Here is a 17,686-nt window from a genome sequence, read left to right on the forward strand (position 1 = left end):
ACGGGAAGGAATCTAATAGTTTTGATGAGTGAGTTTGCAAGTTTTAAAGTATGTCACATAAATGGTATCTTCAATTGTTTACAGTGCCAAAGGACCACAGGCCTCAGTATGCTACGTAGGTTTCAACTTGAAAAATTCCTGAGAAAAGGGGTGTTCAACAGCTGGACAGGCAACAAAGTGATCCTATCAATGTTCCTTTACCGATTGAGGCAGAGAACCCTAAAAAGTTTTGGATACTAATCAAGAGGCCCATTGAACTTAACGGAATTGATGGAGAGATTGTCTCTCTCACAAAGGAGTTTTGACTGATTTTTGTGGATTGGTTTTAATAGTTTGATTTTTTTATTGTTTGAGAAAACACTGAGTATTATTTGGCAGGGAGAATGTCACTATATGTACTCCAGTGCTGTTCTTATTTTTGGCACTTCAATGGCATGTAATACAATGTAGTCTGACACATTGTCTTGCCTGGAAAGTTCATAAATTCTTTATGGAAGAAGGAGCAAAAACTTAGTGTCAATTCAATGTTAGAGTTAACTAGTGAATAACCACAGAAATGTTTCAACTAACAATGCTTTTTACTTGTTTGTTGTTGTTGTGGTCTTCAGTCCAGAGACTGGTTTGATGCAGCTCTCCATGCTACTCTATCCTGTGCAAGCTTCTTCGTCTCCCAGTACCTACTGCAACCTACATCCTTCTGAATCTGCTCAGTGTATTCATCTCTTGGTCTCCCTCTACGATTTTTGCCCTCCACACTGCCCTCCAATACTAAATTGGTGATCCCTTGATGCCTCAGAACATGTCCTACCAACCGATCCCTTCTTCTGGTCAAGTTGTGCCACAAACTTGTCTTCTCCCCAACCCTGTTCAACACTTCCTCGTTAGTTATGTGATCTACCCATCTAATCTTCAGCATTCTTCTGTAGCACCACATTTCGAAAGCTTCTATTCTCTTCGTGTCCAAACTATTTATCGTCCACGTTTCACTTACATACATGGCTACACTCTATACAAATACTTTCAGAAATGACTTCCTGACACTTAAATCTATACTTGATGTTAACAAATTTCTCTTCTTCAGAAACGCTTTCCTTGCCCTTGCCAGTCTACATTTTATATCCTCTCTACTTCGACCATCATCAGTTATTTTGCTCCCCAAGTAGCAAAACTCATTTACTAATTTAAGTGTCTCATTTCCTAATGTAATTCCGTCAGAATCACCCGACTTAATTCGACTACATTCCATTATCCTCATTTTGCTTTTGTTGATGTTCATGTTATATCCTCCTTTCAAGACACTGTCCATTCCATTCAACTGCTCTTCCAAGTCCTTTGCTGTCTCTGACAGAATTACAATGTCATCGGCGAACCCCAAGTTTTTATTTCTTCTCTATAGATTTTAATACCTACTCCAAATTTTTCTTTTGTTTCCTTTACCGCTTGCTCAATATACAGATTGAATAACAGCGGGGAGAGGCTACAACTCTGTGTCCCTCCCTTCCCAACCTCTGCTTGCCTTTCATGTCCCTCGACTCTTATATCTGCCATCTGGTTTCTGTACAAATTGTAAATAGCCTTTTGCTCCCTGTATTTTACCCCTGCCACCTTCAGAATTTGAAAGAGAGTATTCCAGTCAACATTGTCAAAAGCTTTCTCTAAGTCTACAAATGCTAGGAACATAGGTTTGCCTTTCCTTAATCTTTCCTCTAACATAAGTCGTAAGGTCAGTATTGCCTCAAGTGTTCCAATATTTCTACAGAATCCAAACTGATCTTCCCCAAGGTCGGCTTCTATCAGTTTTTCCATTCGTCTGTAAAGAATTCGCATTAGTATTTTGCAGCTGTGACTTATTAAACTGATAGTTCGGTAATTTTCGTATCTGTCAACACCTGCTTTCTTTGGGATTGGAATTATTATATTCTTCTTGAAGTCTGAGGGTATTTCGCCTGTCTCATACATCTTGCTCACCAGATGGTAGAGTTTTGTCAGGACTGGTTCTCCCAAGGCTGTCAGTAGTTCTAATGGAATGTTGTCTACTCCTGGGGCCTTGTTTCGACATAGGTCTTTCAGTGCTCTGTCAAACTCTTCATGCAATATCGTATCTCCCATTTCATCTTCATCTACATCCTCTTCCACTTTCCATAATATTGTCCTCAAGTTCATCACCCTTGTATAGACCCTCTATATACTCCTTCCACCTTTCTGCTTTCCCTTCTTTGCTTAGAACTGGGTTTCCATCTGAGCTCTTGATGTTCATGCAAGTGGTTCTCTTATCTCCAAAGGTCTCTTTAATTTTCCTGTAGGCGGTATCTATCTTACCTCCTAGTGAGATAAGCCTCTACATCTTTCATTTGTCCTCTAGCCATCCCTGCTTAGCCATTTTGCATTTCATGTCGATCTCATTTTTGAGATGTTTGTATTCCTTTTTGCCTGCTTCATTTACTGCATTTTTATATGTTCTCCTTTCATCAATTAAATTCAATATTTCTTCTGTTACCCCAGGATTTCTACTAGCCCTTGTCTTTTTACCTACTTGATCCTCTGCTGCCTTCACTACTTCATCCCTCAGAGCTACCCATTCTTCTTCTACTGTATTTCTTTCCCCCATTCCTGTCAATTGTTCCCTTATGCTCTCCCTGAAACTCTGTACAACCACTGGTTCTTTCAGTTTGTCCAAGTCCCATCTCCTTAAATTCCCACCTTTTTGCAGTTTCTTCAGTTTTAATCTACAGTTTATAACCAATAGATTGTGGTCAGAGCCCACATCTTCCCCTGGAAATATCTTACAATTTAAAACCTGGTTCCTTAATCTCTGTCTTACCATGATATAATCTATCTGATACCTTTTACATAACTTAAATGTTTACTTACCCTTCAGGTCAATAATACTGTAAAGGAGACTTAACTTGCTGTCCATTCAAAATTATACTTAAAATGTACAGAAATACAGAAGTCCTTACATTTCTTGTTGCCTTACCTGTTTACTTACTCTTCAGATCGCAAAATTTGTTAGTAAAAAAAATGTGAAAACTATTCAGAAATCAGAAAATTGTAAGGAAATTTCACTATGGGGAAACTTGTGGCAACTGTGGGGATGTTTCCTGTCAGAGCCCTGGGGATTCCCATCTTCTGACTTTCCCATTTATTCATCTTGCTTTTATTAGTGACAGTCCAAAAAATTCCTGTCACATTTTTAGCCTTCTGGCTTTCACTGTTAGAAATCTCTTGACTTGCTCACATAGCTCACAGTATGTACTCAGTGGATGCCTCTACTAGTGGGTGGATGCATCACTCTTCAATTGAAGGATTGATGATGTTGCTGTTCAGCCCTTTACACCCCCCCTCCCCCCTCCCTCTCCCCAACCCTTCTCTCTCTCTCTCTCTCTCTCTCTCTCTCTCTCTCTCTCTCTCTCTCTCTCTCTCTCTCTCTCAGCACCTGTGGAAATTCGAGGTGGTGAAACTATAACAGTTGAAAATAACAAAAATAGTCACAAAATGGTTATGCTTGATTTTCTTCATGATTCTTGGTTGTGTTAGTCACATTTCTGTAATTGCCTTATTTGCCTGGAGAAAATGTTAGGTTACCTTGCAACGGAATTGAGCCATGTTCTCTGTAAAATTTTAGTTCACCAAAATCGAAAATGTAAGGATATTATTTTGCATTTGTTTTAATGCTTATCATAAATTTCATCCAACCTGTATACAATGAAGTGGAATATTCTAGGTATTTTATGCTATATTGTCAGCACAGACTGGATTTCTGTCTTTCACATCACGCTAGCCTGACACAGTTGTGATGTTGCTGTTACTTCTGACACCCAGTAAAGCAGTAGGCTTCCAACACTATCCCACATGGCATTGTCGCCTGTCGGCCCACTTGGGGCCATGTGCATGCTGCCTGTTACACTGTGTGCCTTGCTCTGTCATGTGCAGATATCATTAGCCGACCTATTCCCATGGACATTAAGGACATTAAGCTGAGGCATATGATCACATAGGCTGCTCAATTGCCTGCATGTCAGCTGTTCGTATACCACTTTTGCGTGCAGGTGCCCGGATGTGTGTGGATGGGCACTTGGGCTGGAACATCCAATAATACTGAGGAGTGGTTCAGCAACTTATGCCTACACCAATCACAGATGTATTGGCAAGCAGGCATACAGTTAATTTTTCCATTCTGAACATGTTGTGAATTTTTATTTAGTTGCTGAACCACTTCTCACTGGAGGTCAGCCTTTTTATACTGACACTAACAGAAGATGACTTAGCCAAATCTTTAATTTTTTAAAATTATTTAAAGTGTGTAACCTCAGACAGTCATATTTAATGATTAACCCATTTTAGTTTGCAGTCTTCAATACACATGAACTGCTGGGTTTGCTGTTTCAGGATCATCGATGGTGGGGATGATGACAGAATGCTCAAAGTTGTCGCTGCATCATTATTTCACTCAACTTTCCACAGTGTCAGTAACCCGCTTCTTTTTTGCTAGAATCAAAGACACGTGTACTTATCTGAAGCCATTTTTACATTTGATTTACTTACTGTAGTGAATTATGCATTGTTGTGAATAGTTGAATGACAAAATAAATTGCTAAGTATTAGATGCCACTAACTTCAAATTATTGTGTTTCATTTATATCTGTACTCTGCAAAACCAATGTAGAAATACATAGCAGAGGGTATATCCCCTTATACCAGTTATTTTGGCTTTTTCTCATCCCATTCACATATGGAGAATGGGAACAATGGTGGTTCAGAGGCCTCTGCGAGAATGGGAACAATGGTGGTTCAAAGGCCTCTGTGTGTGCTGTAATTAATCTAATCGAGTCTTCAGGATCCATGTGGTGGAGGAGGAGGAGGAGGGGGGGGGTGTAGGCTCAGAGTCATCATTTAAAGGTGGTCCTTAAAACTTTGTAAGTAGGCTTTTTCAGCAGAGGTTGTCCATATGTAAGAGTCTGCTAGTTCAGTCCTTTACACATCTCAGTGACTGCCATAAGTCAGACAAACCTGTGACCATTTGTGCTGCCTTCTCTGTGTCCATTCAATATGCCCTGTTAGTCCTATCTGGTACAGGTCCCACACACTTGAGCAGCATTCAACAACCAGTTGCACAAGTGATTTGTAAGCAGTCTGCTTTGTAGACTGATCACAGTTCCCAGTGTTCTACCAATAAATCTAAGTCTACCAACTGCTTTACCCACAACTTATGCTCTGTGATCATTTCATTCCATATCTATAAAACGTGTCACACCCAGGTATTCGTAAGAGTTGACTGATACAAAATGTGATTCATAGATATTGTAGTCATTGGGCATTGTTTCTTTGTTATATGAAGTGTGCAATACATTTCTGAACATTTAAAGCAAGTTGCCAATCTTGGCACCACTTTGAAATCGTATGAAGATCTGACTGAATATTTATGCACCTTTTTACTGAGAGTACTCCATTATAGATAACTGCATCATTTGTGAAAAGTCTGAAGTTATTGTTAATATTGTCCACGAGGGCATTAACATACAACATGAATAGCAAGGCTCGCGACACACTTAAACTAGGGCACATCTGAAAGTTACATCTACATCTTTCAATGACTCTCCATCCCAGGTAACATGCTGCAGCTTCCCCACCAAATAATCCTCAATCCAGTCACTAATTTTGCTTGATATACCACACCTTTGTATTTTTGATAATAAGTGCAGATGTGGTACTGAGTTACATCCTTTTTGGGACTCAAGAAATACTGTATCTTCCTGACTGCCTTGATCCAAAGCTTTCAATTTCTCATGTGAGAAAAGTGCAATTTTGATTTCACATGATCGATGTTTTCGGAATCCTTATGCTGATGGCATAAATAAGGTCATTCTTTTAAAGAAACCTCATTACGTTTGACCTAAGAATATGTTTTAAGATTCTACAACAAATTGATGCCAACAATATTGGACAGTAGTTTTGTGGACCACTTCTGCTACCCTTCTTGTAGACAGGTGTGACCTGTGCCTTCTTCCAACTACTGAGCACAGTTCTGTGATAGATTGTAGTTAATGGAGGAGCTAATTCAGCAGCAAATTGGGTATAGAATCTGATAGGGATTCCATCAGAACCTGGGACTTTCCTCAATTTTAACCCCAGCACTGACCCTAATACTTCTTCACTCTTGTTCTTAGTGTCAGGATGATTAAATTGGGACAATTCTCCTGGATTTCTTCTTTGTACAGAGACATTTGAACTCAGATTCAAGCATTTCTGGTTTTGCTTTTGCTTTTGCTTTGATACACTCAGATTCAGTTCAGTTCTTGTCTCGTACACAAAAGACTGGACTGTAGCTTCGGTGCCCCTAACAGTGTTAACATGTTACCAGAATTTCTTTGGGTCTTACGAAAGAGCATTCAACAATATTCTGCTACAGTAGTCATTGACAGCTTTGTGCTTTGCTCTCATGAGAGCCAAATGTGTTTTATTCAACAGCTCTATATTCTTTTACACATATTCTGCACCAGTCTCTGTTTCTTTAGAATGCCATGGAGGGGCACTCCTGTCATGAACCATTCTACTGGATACATATTCGTCCAATGCATGGTCAACTATTCTTTTGAATTGTAGCCATAGTTCCTCTACATGATCCTGTCCTGAGCTACAAGTTTAAAGTTCCTCATTGTGATATGACACTAGTGCCTCTTTATGTAATATGTTGAAAATATGTATCTTTCTTCTTGTTTTAATTGCCTTTTGTACTTTGCTGATCATAGTTGCCCTTTCATCTAATACATTTCCATCATAAGTGGGGTCTGAACTGTCTGTAGTTTTCAGAGAAGGGGTTCAGTAATGTTTCAGTATTTACTAAACGGTAATTATCCCAGTTGATTTTTGGGCTATTAAGGTCACCTCCAATGATGACAGTATGATTATTGAACTCTGATGTTTCTCAAAAGTTTTTGATTACATCAAAAGGCAAGTCTGGTGGTCATTAGAAGAACCCAATTGCAATTGTATGCCCATCCCTGATACTAATTCTTACCGAATCTTCAGTTTCTATCTCAATGGATATGAATATCTTATTTACTATGAAAAATGTACCACCTCTATTAGCACACCCATTTGATATATAATTCATTTCTCCTAAAAAATCTCACTGTTCTCAACTTCAGGTTTTAACCAGCTTTCTGTACCTTGTGTTATGTAAGTATCACTGCTTTTTAGAACTACTTGAGACTCTGCCACTTTGTTGGAATACTCTGGCAATTAACCACTAGAATTTTAATACTCTCACTTTTGGTGTACATTTCTTTGAATCTTACACTGATAGTTCTGGGACTCTTACAATGATAGTCATCTGTACTGATGGAGAGTTGCCCAGTCTAAAAGACCTTTGTGTGGCCCAGTCTAAAAGACCTTTGTGTGGCCCAGTCTAAAAGACCTTTGTGTGGCCCAGTCTAAAAGACCTTTGTGTGGCCCAGTCTAAAAGACCTTTGTGTGGCCCAGTCTAAAAGACCTTTGTGTGGCCCAGTCTAAAAGACCTTTGTGTGGCCCAGTCTAAAAGACCTTTGTGTGGCCCAGTCTAAAAGACCTTTGTGTGGCCAAGTCTAAAAGACCTTTGTGTGGCCCAGTCTAAAAGACCTTTGTGTGGCCCAGTCTAAAAGACCTTTGTGTGGCCCAGTCTAAAAGACATTTGTGTGGCCCAGTCTAAAAGACATTTGTGTGGCCCAGTCTAAAAGACCTTCGTGTGCAAGCCACCTGCTAGGGTAGCAGCCTTACGGCATACCGGGCACATTTAGGGGAACCCTACAATCTCAGACCTATGGTACAAATCTAGGAAGTCAGAGCTGAGCTTGTCACAGAAGCTCAGCCGTCTCTTGTTCAAGCTTTTCATTTGACTCTGAACCTGTCTGTTCTGGGGACGGTGCTGCAGATTGTGAGCATCGTTGAAACTTTGTGACCAATACTGGTATTCAGCCTTTTTTGCTAGTTGCTGGAATAATCCAGGTGTTACCTCAGAGCCCAGTTGACAGGCATCATTTTTCCCTATGTGTTCTATAGTCTGCAGTTGGTTACACCTTGTTCCCTCAGTGGCAGCCAAAATAGCCTATTCAGCATTTGAGCGAGTCTCCCAGGCATACACATGGAGTGTGTGCAGTGTTCCTTCCCATTCACTGCTGCCACTTTCCTAAGGAGTAGCATTATTTGCTGTATATTCGAACTGTCAATAGACCCATACCATTTTGTGTTCGCCCCCCTTTCATGGGACACAGCATGTTTACAAACAGATGAAGTGAGTCTCACTGGCTGTGTTTTGCTTTCAGTGGAAGAAAGCACCTCAAACTTGTTGTCCCTCATCTCTGTCTCCCATATAAAGGATGTCTATCACTGACACATCACTCATAGCCAGGTGGACAAATAGTGATAGATCCCATATTTCCTGCAGAGGAGACAGTATCCACAGGAGAGAATAGTACTTGAAGCATCTTTGATACGTGACTCTCAATAGCTCTCCTAACACACCCATTTGCAGCAATTTCCTGGTAGTGTGGGTGATTTTCAGCCCGTATACACAGTGGGGCTGCATTGTGCCTGCTGCAGTATTTAACAGAATAGTTAACCCACAAATGACATTAAACTGAGCTTGCTGGTTGTTTCTTACTTTATGGGTCTGATGTATTATAAGTATTAACTGTACCTTTTTAGGAATGAAGTGATTTACAGCCATTAATCCTCAGTTAATGACCAGCATCAAAAGCGATATAGCGATTAGTGAACACAGGGTTGTTGTAGCGAGATTGAATCTTGTAATCCCCAAATCCTCGAAAAATAAGCAAAAAATTTACCTATTCAAAAAAGCAGATAAAAATTCACTTGACGCCTTCCTGAGAGACAATTTCCACTCATTTGAAATTAATAATATAAGTGCAGACCAGATGTGGCTTAAATTCAAAGAAATAGTATCGGCAGCAACTGAGAGGTTTATACCAAATAAACTAACAAACGACGGAGCTGACCCTCCTTGGTACACAAAATGGGTTAGAACACTGTTACAGAAACAACGAAACAAACATGCCAAATTTAAACAGATGCAAAATCCCCAAAATTAGTGATCTTTTACAGAAGCTCGAAACTTAGCACGGAGTTCAACGCGAGACGCCTATAACAGTTTTGACAACAAAACTCTGTCTCGAAATCTGGCAGAAAATCCAGAGAGATTCTGGTCGTATGTGAAGTATGTTAGCGGCAAGAAACAATCAATGCCTTTTCTGTCCGATAACAATGGAGATACTATTGAAGACAGCGCCGCCAAAGCAGATTTACTAAACACATCCTTCCGAAATGCTTTCACAAAAGAAGACGAAGTAAATATTCCAGAATTCGAATCGAGAACAGCTTTCAACATGAGTAACGTAGAAGTAAATATCCTCGGAGTAGTGAAGCAACTCAAATCACTTAATAAAAGCAAGTCTTCTGGTCCAGACTGTATACCAATTAGGTTCCTTTCGGAGTATGCTGATGCATTAGGTACATACTTAACAATCATATACAACCCTTCACTCGACGAAAGATTGGTACCCAGAGACTGGAAAGTTGCACAGGTCACACAAATATTCAAGAAAGGTAGTATGAGTAATCCACTAAATTAAAAGCCCATATTGTTAACGTCGATATGCAGCGGGATTTTAGAACATATATTGTGTTCGAGCATTATAAATTACCTCAAAGGAAATGGTCTATTGACACACAGTCAACATGAGTTTAGAAAAAATCGTTCCTGTGAAACACAACTAGCTCTTTATTCACATGAAGTGCTGAGTGCTATTGACAAGGGATTTCAGATCGATTCCGTATTCCTGGATTTCTGGAAGGCTTTTGACACTGTACCACAAAAGCGACACTATACGATATGGGAATAACAGAGAATTGTGAAGGTGGTTCGATGAACCCTCTGCCAGGCACTTAAATGTGATTTGCAGAGTATCGATGCGGATGTAGAAAATGAGATCTGTTATGGTGACAGAAAAATGTAGATCACATTTTATAGTTTCTCTGAAACCTTTTTCAGGGTATGTTCACTAACAAATTTGAAAGTGGTGTTAACTTAGGATTAATGCAGAAAATATAAGCGCCTATTAAAACAGAAAACTAATGTGAGCCAGTATGTTGGTAATTTACAGTATCTGTAACTCAAAAATCCTGATTTACTACAAAATAGGTTATGAACAACACTCATAACTTAATGAAGTATCCAAAAATTTTCAAAACTGTGTGTTTATTCAACAATCTACACTGAAATTCCATGTGAATGATTCTTTGAACTAGAATACTACTGCTAGACTTGCACATTAGACTCAAATGTTCATTAAAGCTGATGCTATAGCACGAAGTATGTTTCTCATGACATACACTCCTGGAAATGGAAAAAAGAACACATTGACACCGGTGTGTCAGACCCACCATACTTGCTCCGGACACTGCGAGAGGGCTGTACAAGCAATGATCACACGCACGGCACAGCGGACACACCAGGAACCGCGGTGTTGGCCGTCGAATGGTGCTAGCTGCGCGGCATTTGTGCACCGCCGCTGTCAGTGTCAGCCAGTTTGCCGTGGCATACGGAGCTCCATCGCAGTCTTTAACACTGGTAGCATGCCGCGACAGTGTGGACGTGAACCGTATGTGCAGCTGACGGACTTTGAGCGAGGGCGTATAGTGGGCATGCGGGAGGCCGGGTGGACGTACCGCCGAATTGCTCAACACAGGGGGCGTGAGGTCTCCACAGTACATCGATGTTGTCGCCAGTGGTCGGCGGAAGGTGCACGTGCCCGTCGACCTGGGACCGGACCGCAGCGACGCACGGATGCACGCCAAGACCGTAGGATCCTACGCAGTGCCGTAGGGGACCGCACCGCCACTTCCCAGCAAATTAGGGACACTGTTGCTCCTGGGGTATCGACGAGGACCATTCAAAACCGTCTCCATGAAGCTGGGCTACGGTCCAGCACACCGTTAGGCTGTCTTCCGCTCATGCCCCAACATCGTGCAGCCCACCTCAAGTGGTGTCGTGACAGGTGTGAATGGAGGAACGAATGGAGACGTGTCGTCTTCAGCGATGAGAGTCGCTTCTGCCTTGGTGCCAATGATGGTCGTATGCGTGTTTGGCGCCGTGCAGGTGAGCGCCACAATCAGGACTGCATACGACCGAGGCACACAGGGCCAACACCCGGCATCATGGTGTGGGGAGTGATCTCCTACACTGGCCGTACACCTCTGGTGATCGTCGAGGGGACACTGAATAGTACACGGTACATCCAAACCGCAATCGAACCCATCGTTCTACCATTCCTAGACCGGCAAGGGAACTTGCTGTTCCAACAGGACAATGCACGTCCGCATGTATCCCGTGCCACCCAACGTGCTCTAGAAGGTGTACGTCAACTACCCTGGCCAGCAAGATCTCCGGATCTGTCCCCAATTGAGCATGTTTGGGACTGGATGAAGCGTCGTCTCACGCGGTCTGCACGTCCAGCACGAACGCTGGTTCAACTGAGGCGCCAGGTGGAAATGGCATGGCAAGCCGTTCCACAGGACTACATGCAGCATCTCTACGATCGTCTCCATGGGAGAATAGCAGCCTGCATTGCTGCGAAAGGTGGATATACACTGTACTAGTGGCGACATTGTGCATGCTCTGTTGCCTGTGTCTATGTGTCTGTGGTTCTGTCAGTGTGATCATGTGATGTATCTGACCCCAGGAATGTGTCAATAAAGTTTCCCCTTCCTGGGACAATGAATTCACGGTGTTCTTATTTCAATTTCCAGGAGTGTAGTTCATGGAAATACTCTATATATCATAACATGCTCAGAGGTCGTGATACAATCAACACGAAAACAAATTTAAATTTTATGTCACATTTTTGGGGCTAAGTTTTTAAAGTGATTTTTATCTGAAGCATGCGATTTAATTTGGAATACAGAGAGAGAGAGCCAGAAATCAGCTTATGTACATGAACAAATTGTGAATTGCACAGTTTTTTCACTTTGGTCATTCTATGTTGCCTTTTACACTAGCATGTTAAAGATGAATGATGCAGCATTAGTATGCCCCACAAAATCAATGAAAAAATGTGGAGCAACAGCAATGCAAGTCTTCCACTTGAGAGTGGCTAATTAGCCAACAGTTGTGGAGGATCTGTCATGACAATTGCTGAAGTTTATCAGGTGTACCAAAACAAATGATTTATATTAAAAACAAAGATTCCAAGACTTACCAAGCGGGAAACTGCCGGTAGACAGGCACAATAAAATAACACACAAAATTTCGAGCTTTCGCAACCGGTGGTTGCTTCATCAGGAAAGAGGGAAGGAGAAGGAAAGATGAAAGGATGTGGGGTTTAAGGGAGAGGGTAAGGAGTCATTCCAATCCCAGGTGTGGAAAGACTTACCTTAGGGGGGAAAAAAGGATAGGTATATACTCGCGCGCTCACCCACACACACATCCATCCATACATATACAGACACAAGCAGACATATTTACAGGCCTTTAAATATGTCTGCTTGTGTCTGTATATGTATGTATGGATTTGTGTGTGTGTGTGGGGGGGGGGGGGGGGGGGGTGGGGGGGGGGGGGCAACCGCCGGTTGCGAAAGCTCGAAATTTTGTGTGTGTGTTTGTGTGTTATTTTATTGTGCCTGTCTACCGGCACTTTCCCACTTGGTAAGTCTTGGAATCTTTGTTTTTAATATATTTTTCCCATGTGGAAGTTTCTTTCTACTTTATTTAAAACAAATGATATCTTTGATTTATCGATGCTCTTTTCAAGGGACAGGTTTTCTATTTCCATTTATTTAGAAATTAGATTTATTGAGGTTTGTATTAGCAACAGTGATTTTTTTTAACACACACACACACACACACACACACACACACACACACACACACACACACACACGGTTTCAAATATCGTCCCTTCTATGTCTGCACCACAAACATGCAGAAAAACAGCATTTTGACTTACTTACATCAGTGAGTTCCTTTTTTGTCTTCTTTGTTATGGGGAAACCTTGAATGTGTTGCAGTGATAGTCTAGGATAAAAAGCAAGATCTGTTGTCAGGTTAAAAAGTGTACTTTTTAGTGCCACAACCATGAATGTAATACATTTTGTGAGTATGGGTCTGTTTGGCACATACTATCTAATGCCAGAAAAACAAATGTCATATTAGTACTTTTGACACTCCATTGAATGCTCTCAGTTCACTGTGCAAACATGGATGATCTACATACATTGATTGGATGTGCCAACAATTTTTTGTGTGCAATTTAAATTTTCATTATTAAGTCATTTCAAGTGCAAGTGTTGCCCAGAATGCTCTAGCTGTTCATTCATGTGCTCATAACATTACAGTTGGATATTAAGGACAACTTAAATAGCTACAAAGTACACCAATATATTCAGAAGTCTAAATGATTCCAGTTCTACTGGAATCTCACATGGTCCAGTGAACAATTTTAGTCTTAAAGTTGTGATGAAATACCCACCTCTAATGATGACGAAACACCCACCTCAGATGATAATAGCCACATTGTTATTGTGATAATGTCTAATAGAAGTACTTGCAATCAGGATAAAATTATCAAAGTCAAAATGTAGTGAAACTTCATCACCATGATTCTCATCGTAGAATATAAATGTAGGCTTTATAATAGCAAAATGTCAAGATCATTCTCAAATACAGTTCCTGTAATGTAGTTGTAATAGAGAGTAGGCTATGAAAATTATTGAAACATTTCAGGAAATAAAAATCAAATAACAAGAGATATGAGAGATTGCCTTCCATTCCATGAGAGCATAGAGTTGTGATTTTTCTCTTATCAACTTCCAGTGTGATGGAAGCTTTGGTGTGAAATGCTTTTTCAAAATGTTGTTACAGTACTGTTGAGTAGTACACAATTGTCACACACTGACAACATTGCAAACCAATAGTACATCTTGATTTATCTTGCTGTCGTACATCTTGACTTATCCTACCATGGAATCACTGTCAACAGAATTTATAATGAAGGCTTCTTACTCAATCCTGAATATTACTGTGATGTACAGCAACTGTAAATCTGGATTTGAAAACCATAATTGCAAACCAATTTCTCTTACAAACCACAAACAAGTATCCCACAAGTACAATAGTTAGGATTCTTAGACCGATGAAAGATCAGTTTCATAAATGTTCCAAATGTAATCTGCCAATGAGGAGGGGGAGAAAGCTGTTGAAACATGATGATGATGAAAAATATATGTATTGGAGAGAACTGGCTGAAAAGAAGCCCAGTGTTTATTATGTACAACTCAAGCGTTGTGGCTGTATAATTAGATCTAAAAGTTGTTCTCTCGTAATGGATCCTGTGGCTAAATATTACACCAAAGTAAAATTGCTGGCTTATAATTTGACTTTGCAAAATCTGAGAATTGAAGATTTTACTTGTTAGTCTTGGAATGAAACAGATAATAATAATAAAAAATGTGAATTAAAATTGCCACATGTGTCTACTCTACGTCACGGTGTGTCAAACAAGTTATGATGGTGTTAGTTGTATGTGGTGGTCAGCTGCATGAGAATTACCTAAAATTGCAGTCTGTTCATCAGATATTTTTGAAACAGGTCACACAGAAATGAAGTGTGACTCTGTTGACTCAAAGAGAAAGTATGTGCTAGTAGAACTTCCTGAAGTGTTTGACAGCTATAAATCTCATATCATATAATTACAAGGTCTGATGTCAATAAATGAAATGCAAAAAGATTCCTCACACTCCTACCATCGATTTTTAAGATCTGCAAATCATTCAGGGGCCTGTATCTCAAAACTAGCACTTTCATTGTTTCAGGAAAAACTGGGACAAGCCCTCCTGCAGATCTAGGGCTTCAAATAGGCCTGAGGTATTCCTGCCTGTCGTACGAGGTGACTAAAATGAGTTTCACACATTTGCCCCTTATGTGATGGTCCCCTCTAGGGTTTGACCTCCATTCTTCAAAATTTTCCCGAAGAGCAAGCAAATTGGGGAAGGGCGTCTTAAAAGGTGAATCGTGTCCATCGTGCATTGAGATCTTCAGCCTACTTTCTTGTCGCTGCATTGCAGTCCTGCCCATTCTCTATCTATTGGGTGAGAACACCTTCCTGGTTGCGTTTCCACCATGCAGTATCGATTTCTGCATTGACGATGACCATGTACTTCTTTGCACCTGATATCCAGCACGGTAGCCAATCTGTTGTGATGGGTCCGCCATGTACCCTGTTGGTTGTAGCCCTCTGACCACACAGGGATCGCTCTGCTGATGCCTGTGCCGTAAACTCCCCACGTATGCCAAGGGGTAGATGCCCTTCCCCCTGGGGCATCTGGACTCCCGGCAATGGCCACCCTGCCCGGTGGCCTCTGCTGTGACTGGGTGGCGCCCGTGGGGAGCACCCCTGGTCGGAGTGGGTGGATGACATGCGATGAAGCGTAGTCCATCATCTCTTGCTGGTGGTGAAGCACCAGCAGTCTCTAAGCTATAGCGAGCTCAATTCAATGCACAGAAGTACGACCCCAAATTGTTCCCCTCCCTAGCCACACCATGGGAGGAATGTCAGGCTAAGGATGACAGCGGATATTATTCACCCCGGTACCTTGTATGTTACAGAGCTGTTGGGAGAATCTTTCATGATAAGGCCTCAGTTTTTTGTTGAGCATTTAGAGGACGAATTCCTCTGCCCAGTCATGTGAGTTACTCGCTTGTGACAAGCTGGGGGATGTTTATGTAACCATCACGCCCCATAAGAGCTTAAATATGGTCCAGGGTATGATATTTCACAGAGATCTTTTGCAGTCTTGACGATGAGCTGCGCGCAAATTTAGAGCGGCGAGGTATACATTTCGTCCTGCGTCTTCACCAGGGTCTGAAGGATAAACAGGTTGCTACCGGTGCCTTCATCTTGGCCTTTGATGGTGATATGTTGCCTGAGAAGGTCAAGATGATGTAAAGCCCTACATCCCTCCCCCGATGGCTTTAAGTGCTGGAAGTTCGACCATATGCCTTCCCACTGTACTTCCAGCGTTACATGCCGAGATTGTGAACGCCCATCACATCCCTGTGCTCCGCGTCCCATGTTGGTCAACTGTGGAGAGCACCATTCACCTTCCTCACCTGACTGCAGGATTCTCCAGAAAGAAAGGAAAATCATGGAGTACAAGACCTCGGACAGACTGACCTACACTGAGGCTAAGAGAAAATTTGAACGCTTGCATCCTGTGTGTATGACATCATCTTTCGCTGCCATTACAACAGTTGTGGCACCATCAGCTCCGCCAATCCAGGTCACCTCTCAGAGCCGGAAGACTACACCTGCCCCCTTGATGGTGGGGGGCATTTCCCTCCCTGTTTCTCCTGCACCACCTCTTTCGGGAGCTACACTCCCCCAACCATCAGGCACGTCTGTCCCCACTTCTAAGCCGGAGAAGCATAAGTCTTCTACGGCCTCTCTCGCTAGGAAGGTTTCTTCTAGTGGGAAAGACGACACCTGTCAGTGGCTGAAGAGCCCAAAAGCTGCTGGTTGTAGGGCTTAACACTCATACTCAGAGATCCATAAAGAAAACCCCTAAGACCAAAGAAATTGCAGTGGCACCCACACCACCGCTACCTACAAGCTCTGCGGCTGAGGATGGGATGGAGATTTTGGTGTCCGCTGACTACCTAGATCTCGCCAGACCTGCAGACACAATGGGTATAGACTGCTCAGGCAATAAATCGGTGACAGCAGGTGACTGAGGCGCAGACTTCTTCACTGAATGTTCCATGCCATCCCAGTCTCATGATGCCATCCTCCAGTGAAATTGCGGTGGTTTTATCCAGTGCCTGGCTCAGCTACGGCAACTGTTAAGCTGTACACCTCCTATCTGCATTGCCCTCCAGGAAACATTCCCAGCATTGCGGACCCCTGCCCTCCGTGGCTATAAGGAATATTTCAGGAACCGTAGTGACTATAATAGAGTGTCAGCTGGAGTTTGTGTTTATGTCCTAAACTCGGACTGTAGTCAACATGTGCCCCTTCAAACCCCTCTTGAAGCCGTGGCTATCAGAATAAGGACGACACAGGAAATAACTGTCTGCAATGTATATCTTCCTCCAGATGGTGCACTACCCCTGAATGTATTAACTGCACTGATTGATCAACTCCCTAAACCATTCCTACTTATGGGAGATTTTAGTGCCCATAGCCCCTTGTGGGATGGTACCATGCTTACTGGCCGAGGCAGAGATGTCGAAACTTTACTGTCGCAATTCTACCTCTGCTTCTTAAATACTGGAGCCGCCACACATTTCATTGTGTCTCACGGTAGTTACTCGGCCATTGATTTATCAATTTGCAGCCCAGGAGTTCTCCCATGTATCCACTGCAGAGCACATGACGACCTGTGTGGTAGTGACCCCTTCCCCATCTTCCTGTCACTGCCCCAGCATCAGGCAAACGCTTGCCTGCCCAGATGGGCTTTGAACAAGGCGGACTGGGAAACTTTCACCTCTGTTGTCACCGCTGAACCTCCCCCACATGATAACATCGATGTGATGGTTGAGCAGGTTACTAGCACAATTGTTTCTGCGGCAGAAAACATGATCTCTTGCTCTTTAGGGTGCCTGAGGTGTAAGGCAGTCCCTTGGTGGTCACCGGAAATC

At 42.1% G+C, this 17,686-nt stretch overlaps 1 protein-coding gene across 8 annotated transcripts in view; it reads left to right on the top strand.

Moving 5' to 3' along the window:
* Window positions 1-17,686, top strand: part of LOC126354229 (double-stranded RNA-binding protein Staufen homolog) — a 207,163-nt gene that overhangs the window by 178,494 nt on the left and 10,983 nt on the right. For 3 of the 8 annotated variants that reach the window (XM_050003718.1, XM_050003720.1, XM_050003717.1), the window contains one exon: window positions 4,390-4,615. The exons of 3 other annotated variants lie outside the window; for them this stretch is intronic. In XM_050003718.1, the coding sequence (XP_049859675.1) occupies window positions 4,390-4,550 (161 nt within the window). In that variant the 3' untranslated portion in view covers window positions 4,551-4,615. Of the gene's footprint in view, window positions 1-4,389; window positions 4,616-17,686 lie in introns of those variants that run through there. 2 more of the 8 variants (XM_050003722.1, XM_050003721.1) reach the window with 1 other exon arrangement.

Source organism: Schistocerca gregaria, chromosome 3 (assembly GCF_023897955.1).
Source record: "Schistocerca gregaria isolate iqSchGreg1 chromosome 3, iqSchGreg1.2, whole genome shotgun sequence".
In the NCBI taxonomy this organism is placed as follows: domain Eukaryota; kingdom Metazoa; phylum Arthropoda; class Insecta; order Orthoptera; family Acrididae; genus Schistocerca; species Schistocerca gregaria.